At 35.2% G+C, this 16,306-nt stretch overlaps 1 protein-coding gene across 2 annotated transcripts; it reads right to left on the reverse strand.

The window, feature by feature from the left end:
* Positions 1-9,751: 9,751 nt before the first annotated feature.
* Positions 9,752-15,110, reverse strand: LOC132284243 (uncharacterized). 2 transcript variants are annotated; one of them, XM_059786326.1, is made up of 7 exons: positions 14,961-15,110; positions 14,729-14,850; positions 14,566-14,618; positions 14,360-14,423; positions 14,189-14,231; positions 14,036-14,083; positions 9,752-10,017 (listed from the first exon to the last, which is right to left on the reverse strand). In XM_059786326.1, the coding sequence occupies exons 1-7, from the start codon at positions 15,036-15,038 to the stop codon at positions 9,910-9,912; spliced, it is 516 nt and encodes a 171-aa protein (XP_059642309.1). In that variant the 5' UTR covers positions 15,039-15,110; the 3' UTR covers positions 9,752-9,909. The 2 variants fall into 2 exon arrangements, with proteins under 2 accessions (XP_059642309.1, XP_059642308.1); XM_059786325.1 differs by lacking the exon at positions 9,752-10,017 and adding an exon at positions 11,357-11,733.
* Between the last annotated feature and the right edge of the window lie 1,196 nt (positions 15,111-16,306).

A 16,306-nucleotide genomic window follows, 5' to 3' on the forward strand; every position in this document is an offset into this window, starting at 1 on the left:
ATAGTAAATAACCTCTAAGTCAATGTTGCATTTTGACCCCTCTATGCTTAATTATTTATCGGATAATTAAAGCCATCAATCCGACAACATAATTAATATAACTATTTTGTTACCTTTGATTATTTTCGGCTCGATCACAATAAAATATTTATTTGACAAAAAATAATAATAATTTATTAAATAAATATATATAGAAAACATTTGTCTAAAACGTACGAAGGCCTTCGAATTTAATTTGTGATCAACCATAATCAAAACAAAATAAATACAAATAGCACTGATGCAAATATTGAGAATATAGACCTCTAATTATTAATTACATAACTACCCAAAGTGTCGATCTAAGGATCCCGAGGTATCCGCCGAACAAATCAAAGTAATTTTTAATTAATAAAAGAGTCTATACTTCTCTCATACTTGAGAGTCAAAAGCCATGACTGTGATAGAGAGCAATTGCATACAACAGCTCTCGCAATATATCTCAATCTATCGTGGACTCGGTTTAAGTCTTAACTAATTAAATGTCCATCCATAATTACCGACTTTAAACCATTTATGATTACTAATTTATATCATAGTATTAATTGCCATTACATACATATATAAATATATTTTGTAATCAAGCAGACACCATCAATTCCATAAAGAATCGAAAAATAATACATTCCATTCACCAATTGTATAATGCTTTAATAATAATATCCAAATAAGAAACCATGACTTTTACAATCCAAAATTAGAATTTGCTATGCTAGGGCACACATATCCTAACAGCTCCCACTTGCACTTATAGCCAATTCAAATCACATCTAACTCCCATGTTCTCCATATGACGATCAAACATCTTGATCGGTAAAGCCTTTGTGAATGGATCAGCAAGGTTATGTTCCGATGTAATCTTAGCCACAAGTATATCTCCTCGCTTTACTATATCACGAACCACATGATGTTTCCTCTGAATGTGTCTTGTTCCTTTATGAAATTTTGGGTCCTTGGTTTGGGCTATAGCTGCACTATTGTCGCAATGAAGCGTTATAGGCTGATCTATGTGCTCCACAACCTCCAGTTCAATTAGAAAGTTTCTCAACCAAACAGCTTTTTTTGCTGCCTCAGAGGCTGCAATGTATTCTGCTTCCATGGTTGAGTCAGCAGTACAACCCTGCTTGACACTCTTCCAACTAACTGCCCCTCCATTGAACTTGAACACATATCCAGATGTAGATCTCCTGGCATCAGGATCTGATTGAAAATCAGAATCCGTATATCCGACTGGAACCAGATCATCACCTCCATAAATGAGCATTAGATTCTTAGTTCTTCTAAGGTATTTTAAGATATTCTTCACAGCTGACCAATGATCAAGTCCAGGATTGGACTGATATCTACTGACAATCCCTACAGAGTAGCAGATGTCCGGTCTAGTACAGACCATGGCATACATGAGACTACCAACTGCCGAAGCGTATGGTACCCGCCTCATTTGCTCAATTTCCTTATCAGTCTTGGGAGACTGGTCATTAGAAAGAGCCAACCCATGTCTAAATGGCAAAAACCCTTTCTTAGAGTTTTCCATTCCAAACCTGATCAGAACTTTGTCAATGTAAGACTCTTGAGACAAGCCTATTTTCTTTTTAACCCGATCTCGCATAAGCTTGATCCCAAGAATATAGCTTGCTTCTCCAAGATCTTTCATCTCAAATTTATTGAACAACCACCTTTTAACTGATGACAATGCTTCTACATCATTACCAATGAGCAAGATGTCATCAACATATAAAACGAGAATCATGATGACATTACCCTGTTTTTTCTTGTAAACGCAAGGTTCAAACACGTTTTGTTCAAAGCCAAATAATTTGACTGCCTGATCAAAACAAATGTTCCATGTGCGTGAAGCTTGCTTAAGTCCATAAATAGACCTATTCAACTTACATACACAGTCCTCAGGACCTTTAACTACGAAACCGTCTGGTTGCCTCATGTAGATGTCTTGTTCAAGATGGCCATTTAAAAATGCCGTCTTAACATCCATCTGCCATATCTCATAGTCATAATAAGCACTAATGGCCAAAAGAATACGAATAGATTTAAGCATTGCAACTGGTGAGAATGTATCCTCATAATCAATAACTTCACGTTGAGTGAAGCCTTTGGCAACCAGTCTAGCTTTGAATGTCTCAACATTCCCATCCATTCCTCTCTTTCGTTTGTAGATCCACTTACAACCAATGGGCTGAACCCCACTAGGAAGTTCTACAACATCCCAGACTTTGTTAGAATACATCGATTCCAACTCTGATTTCATGGCATCTTTCCAACGATTCGCATCTATATCGGTCAACGCTTCCGCATAGCTTACTGGGTCCGACTCATGCTTATCGGGGACGGCCTCATAGACCTCACCCAAAAGTGTGAGTTTTTCGGGTTGGATGATAGTCCTCCCACTACGCCGAAGGACCGGTGCAGGAATCGATGTACTAGATGATGGTAATTCAACAGGGACTTCTTGTGTCTCATCATTCTCAGTATTTATATTAGGTGTGTCCACTGGGGGTATATCTGACGTGCCAACCATCTCCTCTAACACTATCTGGCTACTAGGTTTGTAGTTCATAATATAATCCTCCTCCAGGTAAACAGCATGAGTGCTGACAATAACTTTATTGTCCCTGGGATCATAAAATAATCCACCTCTAGTGCCCTTAGGATAACCAACAAATAAGCATGCATCTGATCTTGCTTCCAACTTGTCTGCCTGTTTCTTTCGCACGTGTGCTGGACACCCCCATATATGCATGTGATTTAAACTAGGTTTACGTCCAAACCACAGCTCATATGGCGTTCCTGAAACAGACTTGGATGGAACACAGTTCAAAATATACATCGCTGATTCTAAGGCTAATCCCCAAAATGATAGAGGTAATATAGCAAAACTCATCATAGATCTAACCATGTTAAGTAAAGTTCTGTTTCTCCTTTCTGCCACTCCATTCTGTTGAGGGCAGTCAGGTGCGGATAACTGGCGCACAATACCCTCATTGACCATATGATCCTTGAACTCCCCCAAGAGGTATTCACCTCCTCGATCAGATCGAAGTGTTTTGATAAGTTTACCTAATTTACGCTCTACTTCCGCCTGAAACTCACGGAATTTTCCATAAGCTTCTGACTTGTGTCGCATTAGGTAAATATATCCAAAACGTGAATAATCATCAATGAAAGTGATGAAGTACTCAAACCCTCCTCTCGCTTGGGTGTTCATGGGACCACACACGTCTGTGTGCACCAACTCTAATTGTTCTTTGGCTCTATCTCCTTTGGCTGAGTAAGCCCTTCGAGTCATCTTTCCTTCAATACAGGATTCACAAGTTGGCATAGGCTCCTCTGCCTCACAAGGTAATAAACCTTCTTTAACCAACCTTTGAATCCTATTTTGATTGATGTGACCTAGTCGTAGATGCCAATGATACAATGAGTTTGGAGAAACTGCTTTTCTTTTAACATTCAATCTAGATGAAGTTGCATTTAATTCATAATTTTGCATTTGATATGAGCTAAAAGTTAAAACATATAGATTATCTTTTAATGCACCAGAAGTTATAACACAACCATTTAATTTAATTAAAACATTTTTTCCAAAAGTAAAAATATAATTTTTGCAAACCAACGAAGAAACTGAAATTAAATTGTGCCTAACATTTGGCGCATAAAGACAATCTTCTAAAATAAGACTCCTCCCACTATCAAACTGCATATGAACCACTCCCACTGCTTTAGCTTCCACCTTGGCATTACTTTGTTTGGCACAACCACAGTTTTGGCACCATCCTTCTTCTTTTTCTTGCCCCTCCTCTTGGGCCTAGAAGTAGATGGTCCAGCAGACTGAGTGTAGTTGATAGATGCACCCTTGCTTTTGTTTATCCCTTCAAAGGTTACCAACTCATTCAATAGTTCAGTGAGTGTGTACTCAAGCTTATTCATATAATAATTAACCCTAAAAGAGTTAAATGAGTCTGGCAATGAAGCGATAATCATGTCAACCTGAAGTTCACCATCCAAGTTGCATCCAAGGATCTCCAGTTCATTTAAAAAACCAATCATTTTTAAAGCATGTTCCCGAACTGAAGTACCTTGGAACATCTTAATGGTCATCAAATTTGTCATAGCATTTTGGCGTGCGCTCTTACCAATTTGCCCAAACATTTCCTTAAGGTTAAGCATGATGTCTGCAGAAGTGAGATATTGAAGATGTTGACTTTGGAGTACATTCGAGAGTGAAGCAAGAATGTAGCACCTAGTCATCTCATCTGCTTTATTCCATTTCTTAAATACTTCATGCTCCTCAGGAGGATCCTCAGGCAAAGGTGGAGAAGGTCTAGGAGTAGTAAGCACATAATTCAACCCCTCATATGTGAGTACAATATCTAGTTGCCTTTTCCAATCGATATAATTAGGTCCAGTTAATCGATTTTCTTTTAGTATGTTTGCAAGTGGACTGAATGGACTAGTCATGATAAATCTGAAAATAAAAGCATTCATACAACAAATAAAGTGAATAATAATAATCATGCAAGTATAAAATAATTAATTAATTGTGGGTCCCTTAACCACATTGCATGAAAAATCGGACAATCAATATGCCAATAACTTATCCGGTTGGCGGAATTCATTATTGCTTATTGACGAGAATAACTCATTATTTCCATATCTCTTTAGACAATGCCTTATCTAAATATGAAATAATTCCCGATTAGATTTAGCCTTTCTAAAATCACCTAGTATAGACCACTCCGTTGGGGAGCTAATACTATTGATTTTAGATTGAGTGTATAACATAATTAATGCTCCAACAAAAAAAAAACAAATATTAAATATATTGCCATTAATAGCTTAGACTCTTTAAATCATGCGTAGGGCCTTATTTTTAAAGATCTAACTATAATGGTTATTTAATAAATATATTTTCGTGAGGCAACCATTCTTGTAATCTAGACTCTTTAAATCATGCGTGGAGCCTTATTTTTAAAGATCTAATCATAATGGTTATAATTATGAAGGCCATGGGGTAATGTATAAAAAATCCCCGCTCCCACTCAATTTTTAATAATATAAAACTATGGTTTTTAATTCATGATTTAATGAATGCAAAACGCCTTGATTTTAATCCAATTAAATTTAGAAAATATATGGATTTTAAATGATTCACTAATCTTTAATTTGAGGCAAAAAATAATTTAGAAAAATAATTTTTATGTTTCCCAATAAATGCCCTCAAATTAATTAGCAATCTAATCCAATTTATCTTCATAATTTAATTAATATAAATCAAGCCATTTAATTAAAAAATCATGGATCCAATGCATGAACAATTATAATAAGCATTAAATTATTCCATGCATCAAATAATAGACAGAAGCAATATAAATGGTCAATGGATTCAGCTTTTAACATTTAAAAACTATTCTTGCTGTATGGACGTCCTTCAACTGTTTGTAAACACTCATAGGAAGCTTGTACGCATCAGGAGAAGCAAAACACCGTTTGGAACGAGCCCGGAGGACCCCACACGCGCTGGCACGCGCCTAGGGCAAGCTGTAAGTCTCTGCACGCGCTCCCACGCGTCCCCACGCGCCGACACGCGCTTGGGGCGCGTGGGACGTGCCCTCACGCGCTCCCACGCGCTTGGGGCGCGTGGGACGCGCATCCACGCGCCTTCACGCGCGTGGAGGACAAAACCTCCATGGCTGGCGCGTGAGATCCACGCGCCAGCTTGCCCATTGACTAGTCCACTCCTGGCGCGTGTGGAACACGCGCCAGGCTCACCTAACCGCTGCCACACCTGATCCGGGCCACCTCCGACGCCTCTTCTCGCCGCCGGCGAAGCTCCGGCCACCGGAAAAACGCCGAAAAAAATTTAAAAAAATCCGGAAAAATCTCAGAAAATTAAATTAAGCCTCAAAAAATTCCCGAAAAATTCGGAAAAATTTCAGAAAATTACTGAAGAATAATTTAACCCTTTCAGACCCTCTTGAAGCTTCATAGCATCCTTTGATGAATATTACATGGCTTTAATAAATACTTACAATTTGAAATACAATGGAAAAAATTAAATTACATCATTGAACTTTCAAACGGCTAAAATAAAGCCTTAATTACATTCATCCAAAAATAAAATTACATTCTATATACCTATAAGCTTCATCCATGGCCCAAACACACATCATCATCCATTCACAATTATACATACATCAACATGTATTAATATATATCAACATAATAAATCATACATCAACATATATCAATAATTTTATATATGTATATATAATTTGGATCCATGAATATGATTTTTATAAACACATGTTCTCTAGTAATGAATCAAACCATGTGCTCTGATACCACTGTTGGGAAATGTGCAAGTTTTTAAAATTTTTTGAGGGATTTGCAATCACGGATCTTGATTCATCACACAGAGACAAGTTTTATGCAAAGATAAATAAAAGATGATGCATAATTCAATAAACAAATTGAATACTTACATCAAAGGTCTGAGTAAACTTTTTGAACTTTCATCTAAAGTGAATGTTCTCACTTATTGTAGATCCCTTTAGCAAGATCCTTTCTCCTTCCGTTCGATTATTATCTTCCCTTTAGGAATCACCAATATGCCTTGATGAATGACCTTGGAATCTAGTCTGGTGGTAGCCTCCTTTAGAAGAGAAAACAAAACCCTAAAATCTAGAGAGAGAAAGTGTATTCCTTTTTCTTGTTCTCCAAGTCCCCCCTAAAATATACATGAACTCATGTATATATAGGCAAAATATAAATAAGAATAAGGTAACAATAAATCATTTTCCATCTCTAATTCAACTTTCTCAATCCTAACATGACTCCAATATCAACTTGGGCTATTGGTGAGAATCCTTTTGGGCTTACTATTTTCTTGGCTCCTATAAATTAATAATTGGTCCGGTCCATTAAACCATGGACCCAATTCAATTAATTCATAAATTAATTTCTACTCCACTAAAAGAAATTAATTGCACTCCAATTAAATAGTAAATAACCTCTAAGTCAATGTTGCATTTTGACCCCTCTATGCTTAATTATTCATCGGATAATTAAAGCCATCAATCCGACAACATAATTAATATAACTATTTTGTTACCTTTGATTATTTCCGGCTCGATCACAATAAAATACTTATTTGACAAAAAATAATAATAATTTATTAAATAAATATATATAGAAAACATTTGTTTAAAACATACGAAGGCCTTCGAATTTAATTTGTGATCAACCATAATCAAAACAAAATAAATACAAATAGCACTGATGCAAATATTGAGAATATAGACCTCTAATTATTAATTACATAACTACCCAAAGTGTCGATCTAAGGATCCCGAGGTATCCGCCGAACAAATCAAAAAAAATTTTAATTAATAAAAGAGTCTATACTTCTCTCATGCTTGAGAGTCAAAAGTCATGACTGTGATAGAGAGCAATTGCATACGACAGCTCTCGCAATATATCTCAATCTATCGTGGACTTGGTTTAAGTCTTAACTAATTAAATGTCTATCCATAATTACCGACTTTAAACCATTTATGATTACTAATTTATATCATAGTATTAATTGCCATTACATACATATATAAATATATTTTGTAATCAAGCAGACACCATCAATTCCATAAAGAATCGAAAAATAATACATTCCATTCACCAATTGTATAATGCTTTAATAATAATATCCAAATAAGAAACCATGACTTTTACAATCCAAAATTAGAATTTGCTATACTAGGGCACACATATCCTAACAGAGAGATGTGTAGGAAATTAAACAAAAAACAGGAAAGGAAAAAAAGAAAAAGAAAAAGAAAAAGAAAAAGAAAGACACCTTTGTTGGGCCAACCAATACTTGAGTTTGGTATTAAAATTAATGTTTTGCTTTGATTTTTACATAATTCTCCCGAGACTAGTGTACTTGGTTGAAGAAGGTAGAGTTGGGGCAATGGAACAAAGACTGGCTTGGAAGACCATGCATGCTAGTCTTTGGCAGCACTGGAACACTTCAGATAATTCAAAAATTATGACCCTCTTTTTTGTTCTCTTTTTCGCAAAAGTAGTTTTAATATGATCGATCACTACCCCACCACGGAATACCAGGATTTCTTTATATATATTCTAAAATCTATCCATATTTATGATCTAATTTAGACTTACACCCTAAATGGGATCCTTCGCGTGTACTTTGCACATGGTAGGATCCTCTATTCTCTGAGTAAAATTAGTAGATGAAGTAATGTAACATGCACCAATAAGTTTTTATCTGTCCATGAATCACAGTAATCTAAATTATTCAAATAACATGGAAAATACTTTTAAGACAGAAGAAGTTAATCTAAATGTTTAGTAGAAGATTTTTTTGATTGAATAGATATGCAAAATATAAAAAGTGGAATCCATACTTCTTTATATTTGGCCAATAAACCCAATTACCTTTCTACTCCCAAAGAAAAATTAGTCATGTGGTGGGGTCAATGATGGAAAGCTGAGGCTTTTCACACGGATAGATCAAGGATGAGTTTTGACATGCACTAAAACTTTGAACCACCGCGGGGCCATGTATTTGTCCAAATGAATTGAGCTTTTCCCTTCAAAATATAATAGGTGATTTGAGTCTTAAATGGGGCAGGTACTTTTTCAACTTCAAGAAAGAGCTTTTCCCTTCAAAATAGAATTAGGTGATTTGAGTCTTAAATGGGGCAGGTATTTTTTCAACTTTAAAATATATATATATATATATATATATATATATATAATAATAATAATAATTAAAAGAGTAATAATAATACTTGTATTGAATTGTTGCACCTAATATTTTTGATTGATTATTTATACATAATACATGTAAATGGGGGCTCTACTTCTTTATTTATGCATAAATGGATCGATTAAAAGAAATAGGCCTGACAAATCATTACAACAAATCGCATAAATAAAGAAGTGGGCCCTCCAATTACATGTACTATGTATAAATAACCAATCAAAAACATTCGGTGTAACAAATCGGTGCAAGTATCATTACTCTAAATAAAATTAAGAAAATGAGTTATGGAAGATTGAATTTTTCATCTTATGCTTTAGAATGATTGAGCTATAACTAAACCACTGTGTAAAAATATGATATTATAAAAGGGTTGTATAATCCTTGAAGTAGGGGTGAATAGAAATTGAGGTTAAAGAAAATAAAATCAAAGATGATAATTTTGAAGCTACCGATGAGGAGAAGAGGGCATACATTTTGGGAAGAAGACCTCTTGAAATGGAAGTCATTTTTTATGGATTTTTTTTTGTGACTCGGAGAAAACTATCATTTTTTTTTTTTCTAATTGGTACTCACACACTCCATTCCATAAGAAAACTACTACGTATCATTTTGGTTTCTTAATTTCTTCAACAGTTGACTTTGAAAGTGAGCTCAAATCGTTCGGTCTTTTAATATATACCCAATTTGAAGTTTGATCTTCCCCATGAGCCTAATTTACTTCTTATAATTTCTTTTGCGTTGTAGTTCTATGGAAGCTTCAGATAACTGCTTCTTGACGTTTGATACTTCAAACTAATGTCAAGTATTTAATGTAAAAGGAAGGGAAAAACAGAAGAAATAGAATAACTTAATTTGTCCAGACAAAAACCAGGACTCATTTTCACCAAGCATGATAGTCAAGCTTAACAGCTAATAATACAAAAAACAACAAATTATGTCTCTGTAGTGCATGCATGAAGGGTTTTTGAAAGGAGATTCAATACCAAAACCGGCTTTAAGTGTCTTTCTTTTTAACCACTTGGTTAAGAACTTGGCCATCATCTTCATTGTTATCGTCATCGTCATCATCTCTACTAATATCTGCATACTCCTCGAGTGATGCAGCTGTGAATAAACTCCCCAACCTTACTTTCATTATTTGTTGGGGGTTTTGCTGAAGTGTGAGATTTTCCTTTATTCATCTGTCACATTAAAATAATGATGACGACTCGAGAAAAAGGAAGACAGAGCAGATAAATACCAGTAAAATAATGATGCAACAAAATTACAAGTGAGCTGCTTTTGCCAGAGTAGAAGCAGGTAGCACAAATCTAACCATGACAAGAAATGTAATAGGATTCAATTTAGTTATATAGCTGATGATCCATGCGTTGGAAATTAGGACTTTGTCAGCCTCAAGTTGTCTAAAGCTGCCAAATACTAGAATGGCCTTCCTTAGACTTTTCCAAGTCGTCCGAGTCTTTGTTCTGTTGCCCCACTATCCACCATCTTAACTCTACCCCCACGCACTTTTCAATTTGCTTAGAAAGTTGCAGCAAAATTTCATTGCTTCACAATCATTTAGGAGACCAAGATATTTGGTTCTAAATACCTGCAAGAAAGAGATGGTGCAAGAATGACCCGCGCATTTTGATCCTTGAACTTAATTTCATTACTGCAAAAGCAGGGTTTGAATATATATATATATATATATATATATATATATATATATATATATATATATTTAATGCGTTTTGCTGCAGCATAATTCAGAAGACCTCTGGACTGGCTGCTTCGATCTGGTAATCAAGCTGTCTCTATTCAACAATGTTAGAACATTTTGATGAGTTAAAGCAACTGCCGTGAAATAATAGCAAATGGCAAGGTTTCGTTTCCATTTATTTTTAAACAGTGTGGCTTTTGGAAATCTTGGAAACTCTTATCGATTTTCTGAAACACCAGAGAAAAATAGCTCAATCACCAAATTTATCCATCTTTGGCACCACCCTCCACAGAGCATAAGATGTTCAATTTCCTCAGGCTCACTGAAATCTTCCTCTACATTGCTCGTTTCATTCCCAACCGCAGGTGCATTGCTATAGAATCCTGAGAGACTATCTGCAAGCTTGTCACATGATACAGCAATTCCTAGTTATGTATGCTCATTGTGAAGCTGCTCTAACAGGACTCAATCTCAGTTGGGTTTGCAAATGAGAGATCTGGTTTTGGAGTGAATAAGGTAAAGCGATTTGGAGATGGGAGCCAGTTGAAGTAGGGGTGAAAAGAAATTGAAGGTAAAAGAAAATAGAACCAAAGATGATAATTGTGAAGATACCAATGAGGAGAAGAGGGCATACATTTTGGGAAGAAGACCTCCTGGAAATGGAAGCCATTTTGATGGATTGGTGGATGCAAAATTATAAAATGTTACTTCATTCTTTCTCCAACAATTTCATCCCATCTGCAATAAATAGTTCGAAAATAAAAAAATTCCCAGAAGAAACTCATATCAATTACAGTAAGTATTAATGGAAAAGGAAGGGAAAAACAGAAGAAATTGGATAACTTAAATTGTCCAGACAAAAAACCAGGACTCATTTTCGCTAAGCATGCTATTCAAGCTAAACTGTTAATACAAAAAACAACAAATTAATGTCTCTGTAGTGCATGTATGAAGGGTTTTGAAGGGAGATTCACTACCAAATCCGGCTTTAAGTGTCAATTAAACCACTCAGTTAAGAACTTGGCCATGCCACTTAGTTAAGAACTTGGCCATTGTCTTCGTTGTTATTGTCATCTTCGTCATCTCTACTAAACTCTGCATACTCCTCGAGTGATGCAGCTGTGAATAATTCCCCAACCTTACTTTCATTATTTGTTGGGGTTTTTGCTGAAGTCTGAGATTTTCCTTTATTCATCTGTCGCATTAAAATTATGATGAGGACTCAGAAAACAGAAGACAGAGCAAATAAATACCAGTAAAATAATGATGCAACAAAATTACAAGTGAACTTCTTTTGCCAAAGTAGAAGCAGGTAGCCCAAATCTAACCATGACAAGAAATGTAATGGGATTTAATTTAGTTATATAGCTGATCCATGCGGAAAACCTTAGTGATACTCACAATTACAACTGAAGCAGTTTGATCCGTGTTGAAAAGAAAAAGCCGCTTAAGATGAAAAATACATAACCAGAAAAACACAAACAAATTGGATGCAATTCAGATGCAACAATATATGATATGTGACAGTGAATACTACTTCAAACTAGAGAACACAACTCATACATGAAAGACCTATAAATTTTTTTTCCAAAAATAATAATAATCATACATGAAAGTTTGTTCCAGAGTTTACTAACAAGTTTAAGTTCATAAGCTTCAAATAAAAAGAGGTCTTAAACGGTAGGTAATTCTTTCCCACATAAACAATATGAATATGTACATCTGAATAGTCTGAATAGCTTACTCCATCAGGATATATAATAAAAGCCACTTTGCACCAATGAGGCAAATCACAATATATGGACCGACATTACTTGCATAAAGTGGCTGCTTCAAATTTGAATATTAGGGTGTATAAATTATATTATGTTAGAATATATATTCTCGAAGCAGAGCTTTTAGAAAGCTCGATAAGATGAATATCTCTAATAATTTGCTTTACCAACCCAATGAACAATTGTTGTAATGTCCATGGACATGGAGGAGTTGGAACATGTCAAGTCTCTCACTGCCTATGCATATCTTAAATTTTTTTTAGCAAAACTACAAAATCAGTCTTAATCTTTATGTACATTACCCAACAACTTCTATTGTCACCAGCATGATGACTAACCCTGCACCAAAATATCTGTTTATGACAGAACTTGAAAAAATCATCTACTTTCCTCAATAATTTCATCCATGCAAGAGAGATTTATCCGCCTCCATTATCAATTGAAGTGCACTAAAGCAAGCCAATTTTGTTTTTCTCAGATTCACTAAGTGAACACCCCCAAATATTCCCCCCCCCCCCCCCCCAGGGAATAAGAGAAACTCCACTATAAGTATTTTCAAGTCCAGTTGTTAAGCCACTGCAATATCTAGCCATTTCAAAAGATAGTATTGAAGCAGAAATCTTGAGAATGGAAATGTGGAATCCACAGAGGATTGGCTTCCGCAGTTACGAGCTGTATATTCTCAACAATGAGGTCAAAGACTCAAAGGAGAACATAAATACAATCTCCAACATATGAGAATGGCTATAAAGGAAGAAGCCTACTGTGAAAACCTACTGAAACAATTTTCCTTTTCTGGATAAATATGACAGAACACTCAAACAATCGTCCTATTCAAACCTGGAAACTAGCTCCGTAATCATATCATTTAGATGGTGCGTTATGCAAGTTTTAGCTATATTTCCAGGACCATGTGCCAATGATTCCAAAAAGATTCATAATTCAATAGATATATCAGCAAAGAATGTGTTCGCATTTTAGCTAGCTTCTTCTGCCGTATCTGACTCAGTAAGCCAAAGCTAGCTTCTCAGGAATGCATTCTTAACTCAATTCACTCTTTCTCGCATAGCCATTCATCCAACTAAATTTCCTCATTCAATTTGTGATAATATTAGGTGCAGGTCATTTTCTTTTTCCCTGGCAATATATAACATAGTCGGCTTTGCAACTATTGTTTAAGGTAAAATTACATAGAATAAAAGATGATGATCTTCCACTGATTTATAAAGGTCCAAGCATGGAGTTATTTCTATAGTTATTTCAGCATCTTAGCATGATTTTTAAATATAACAAGAGCAAATCTTTCGTTGAAATAATGTAGGAAGATAACCGAATGGTAATTTGTTAATTAATATTGCCACCTAAATTAATAGACAATGAAACAACATCCACCACAACTACAAAGCTCTAACTACAGTGACTGTTAGAATACTCTAAAACATGTGAGCATGAACAAATAAATTTAGGACCACGGCATGGTTAAAAAAGGGTTGGCAAGGTAGGAATTTCTACATCAACTGTCCCCATTATATGTAAAGAACAAAGACTATATCTCACAATTTCCTCTAAAAGCTTACTTTTCCCTTATGTTCCCAATAATCCTTTAACTAATTTGAATCAAACCAAGACAAAAAAAAAAAAGGTTTCCAATTAAAAAAGAAAAAAGACAAAAAGGAGAGCTATCTTTGCAGCAAGTGAAGAGAAAGGATTTAGGAATCTTACAGCACGCAGTAAAGATCTCCTATCCCTCTCCCGAGCATTCTTAATGGCCTACAGTAAATCACCAATGCCATTAGCTTACATTACAAAATTAAACCAGCACTTGTCTTACAGGTTATAGAAAATGCGAATGAAGGCATGATATTAAAAATAAACCTCCTCAAGCATCTTCTTCTCAGCCTCCACTTCTGAACAGTCCCTGAATAGAAATAACACACCCACTTTTAGATGATTTCAAGCACATATGGAACTGTAACAATTCTTTGTGATTAATCTTTCAAGTTCAGAATGAAAGTATTGAAATATACATTTGAAAATCACACACACCTTCCAATTATACTACCAACACGGCAAGAACACTTGGCGCACACATTTTGTTCCTTAGCACAAGCTACATCAATCATCAATGTAATGAGTAAAAAAAAAAAATCTAAAAGAAGTAATTCTATGAGTTTTTTTTTGGAAAGTACGTAATTCTATGAGTTGCATCCAAACAAATAGGACACGAAATTAAGAATTAAAATGAAGCTAACCCGTGCACAGATTGTGGTAAGCTTGACGAACGTTACGTTTGGAGCATCGTTGACTGTGAAATTCAATTCAATTCAAATTTGATTCAGTAAAAATACAATTAATTGAAACACTCACAGTGACATCGAGAATTGAATGAAAACAACTATTAATGGATGAATATACCATTTGGCAGGCTCAACGAGGGGTTTGTATTTTCCGTACTTGCGCTTCCATTCGATCTGTTCTTTACAACGAGGGCACACCCCCGTTACCTCCGACAGCGGCCTAAACCTTCCTCCAACTTCCTGTAATGATATATATATATACACACACACACATGAATACAAATAGGTAGTACTAATTCATTGCAATCGAAGATTTAGAGAGAACGCTTATGCTCTAGAGAGAGAAGTACGGTTTCGTTGATCTTGATACCGGCGTGGGGCTTCCATGCGTACTTGTTTTGGTGCTTCGGCGGACCTTGCTTGCTCATCTTTGCTCCTGGCTTCTGATTCCAACGAAATACAATACTGCCATGACCTAATATTATTAGTTATGCGAGAAATAAATAAATAATAAAAAGAAAGAGGATATTAAACTGTTCCTTGTGTAATACTAAATTACTAATGTTTTTTTTTTTTTTTTTGGATAAATAAAACTAAATTACTAATGTTGGTAAGGAGTGATGACAAAATCTCCAACTCGGTGCGTCCCGTCCTATTTAGGTTAGTTTTTTTTTTTTTTTAAGATAATTGACACACACCTCCCTTGTGATTTGTGATAATTACAGATGGTATCTTTCTTGTTTCAGAAATTACGCGAATCTCCCTTTTGTTAGAGTCAACCATAGTCAACGACGGAAAATGATGACATTGACTATTTTTCATGAAATACCGAAAATACCCTTACTTATATTATTTTATATTATATATAATTTTGACATATAATTTTGGTATCAGAGCCATGATGGCTTAAATTCTTATTGTTAATGTTTTTCGGTTCTGGTAGCATGATTATTATCGTAATTATGTACCGAACAATATGAATATTATTCTGTCCAAATTATGTTTATCCCAGATTCAATTATGGGTCGTCCAAAAGTCGCGTTGGAATGTTTAACCCGTTTTTGCATTAAATTGCTGCATAGGGTATTGTTTCCAGTAAATCGTTGACAGACGAGTAATAGAATCTCTCTTAAGCAGAACGACGACAGAATAGTAACTTACTGTTCACTATATAATATTATAATATTTAGACTGCTCAGACCTTAAAGCATTAACAATAATTAACAGACATGTTACAACCATCTTCGTCCTCTTCTTCAGGACTACAGGACAACCAGGACTCAGAACTGGTAAAAAATACTGAAGTAGTGGAATGGACCAATGTTCAAAATAAATTGAACAGATGGACTATCCCTCCAGTAAGTGCAAAAAGCATTTACAAAATCGGAATGCTTAATTTAGCTGATCTATGGACTATCAAGACCATGGAACAGACCATGCAATTAAGCACTAAGGATACAATAATTAAGTTATTGTCTTCCCGTGACCTTCAGAGGCACATGCATAAATACAAGTACATCCATATAGGTTTAATTCAAATTGCTTTTAAACCTTTAACCTTGTTAGGTATGGATGCCTGTATTCAAGCAACCCTTAGGGATGCTAGATGTCTGAAATTTCACCCTTCATTGATGGGTGCACTGGAAACCAGTCTATGTCATGGACCGGTTTATTTTAATGTCTATCCTAGTCTGAA

The sequence above is a fragment of the Cornus florida genome, unplaced genomic scaffold, assembly GCF_030987335.1.
Source record: "Cornus florida cultivar Cherokee Brave unplaced genomic scaffold, ASM3098733v1 CherokeeBrave_3.0.0_Hap2_Chr11, whole genome shotgun sequence".
Lineage (NCBI taxonomy): Eukaryota > Viridiplantae > Streptophyta > Magnoliopsida > Cornales > Cornaceae > Cornus > Cornus florida.

Excerpts from the sequence above, each read along its gene's own strand:
- LOC132284243 (XM_059786325.1), bottom strand. The coding sequence starts at position 15,038 with ATGAGCAAGCAAGGTCCGCCGAAGCACCAAAACAAGTACGCATGGAAG. Across the intron at positions 14,851-14,960 it reads GTATCAAGATCAACGAAACC|GAAGTTGGAGGAAGGTTTAG; the intron begins GTACTTCTCTCT and ends ATATCATTACAG. Across the intron at positions 11,734-14,035 it reads GGAGATCTTTACTGCGTGCT|ATGAATAAAGGAAAATCTCA; the intron begins GTAAGATTCCTA and ends TTAATGCGACAG.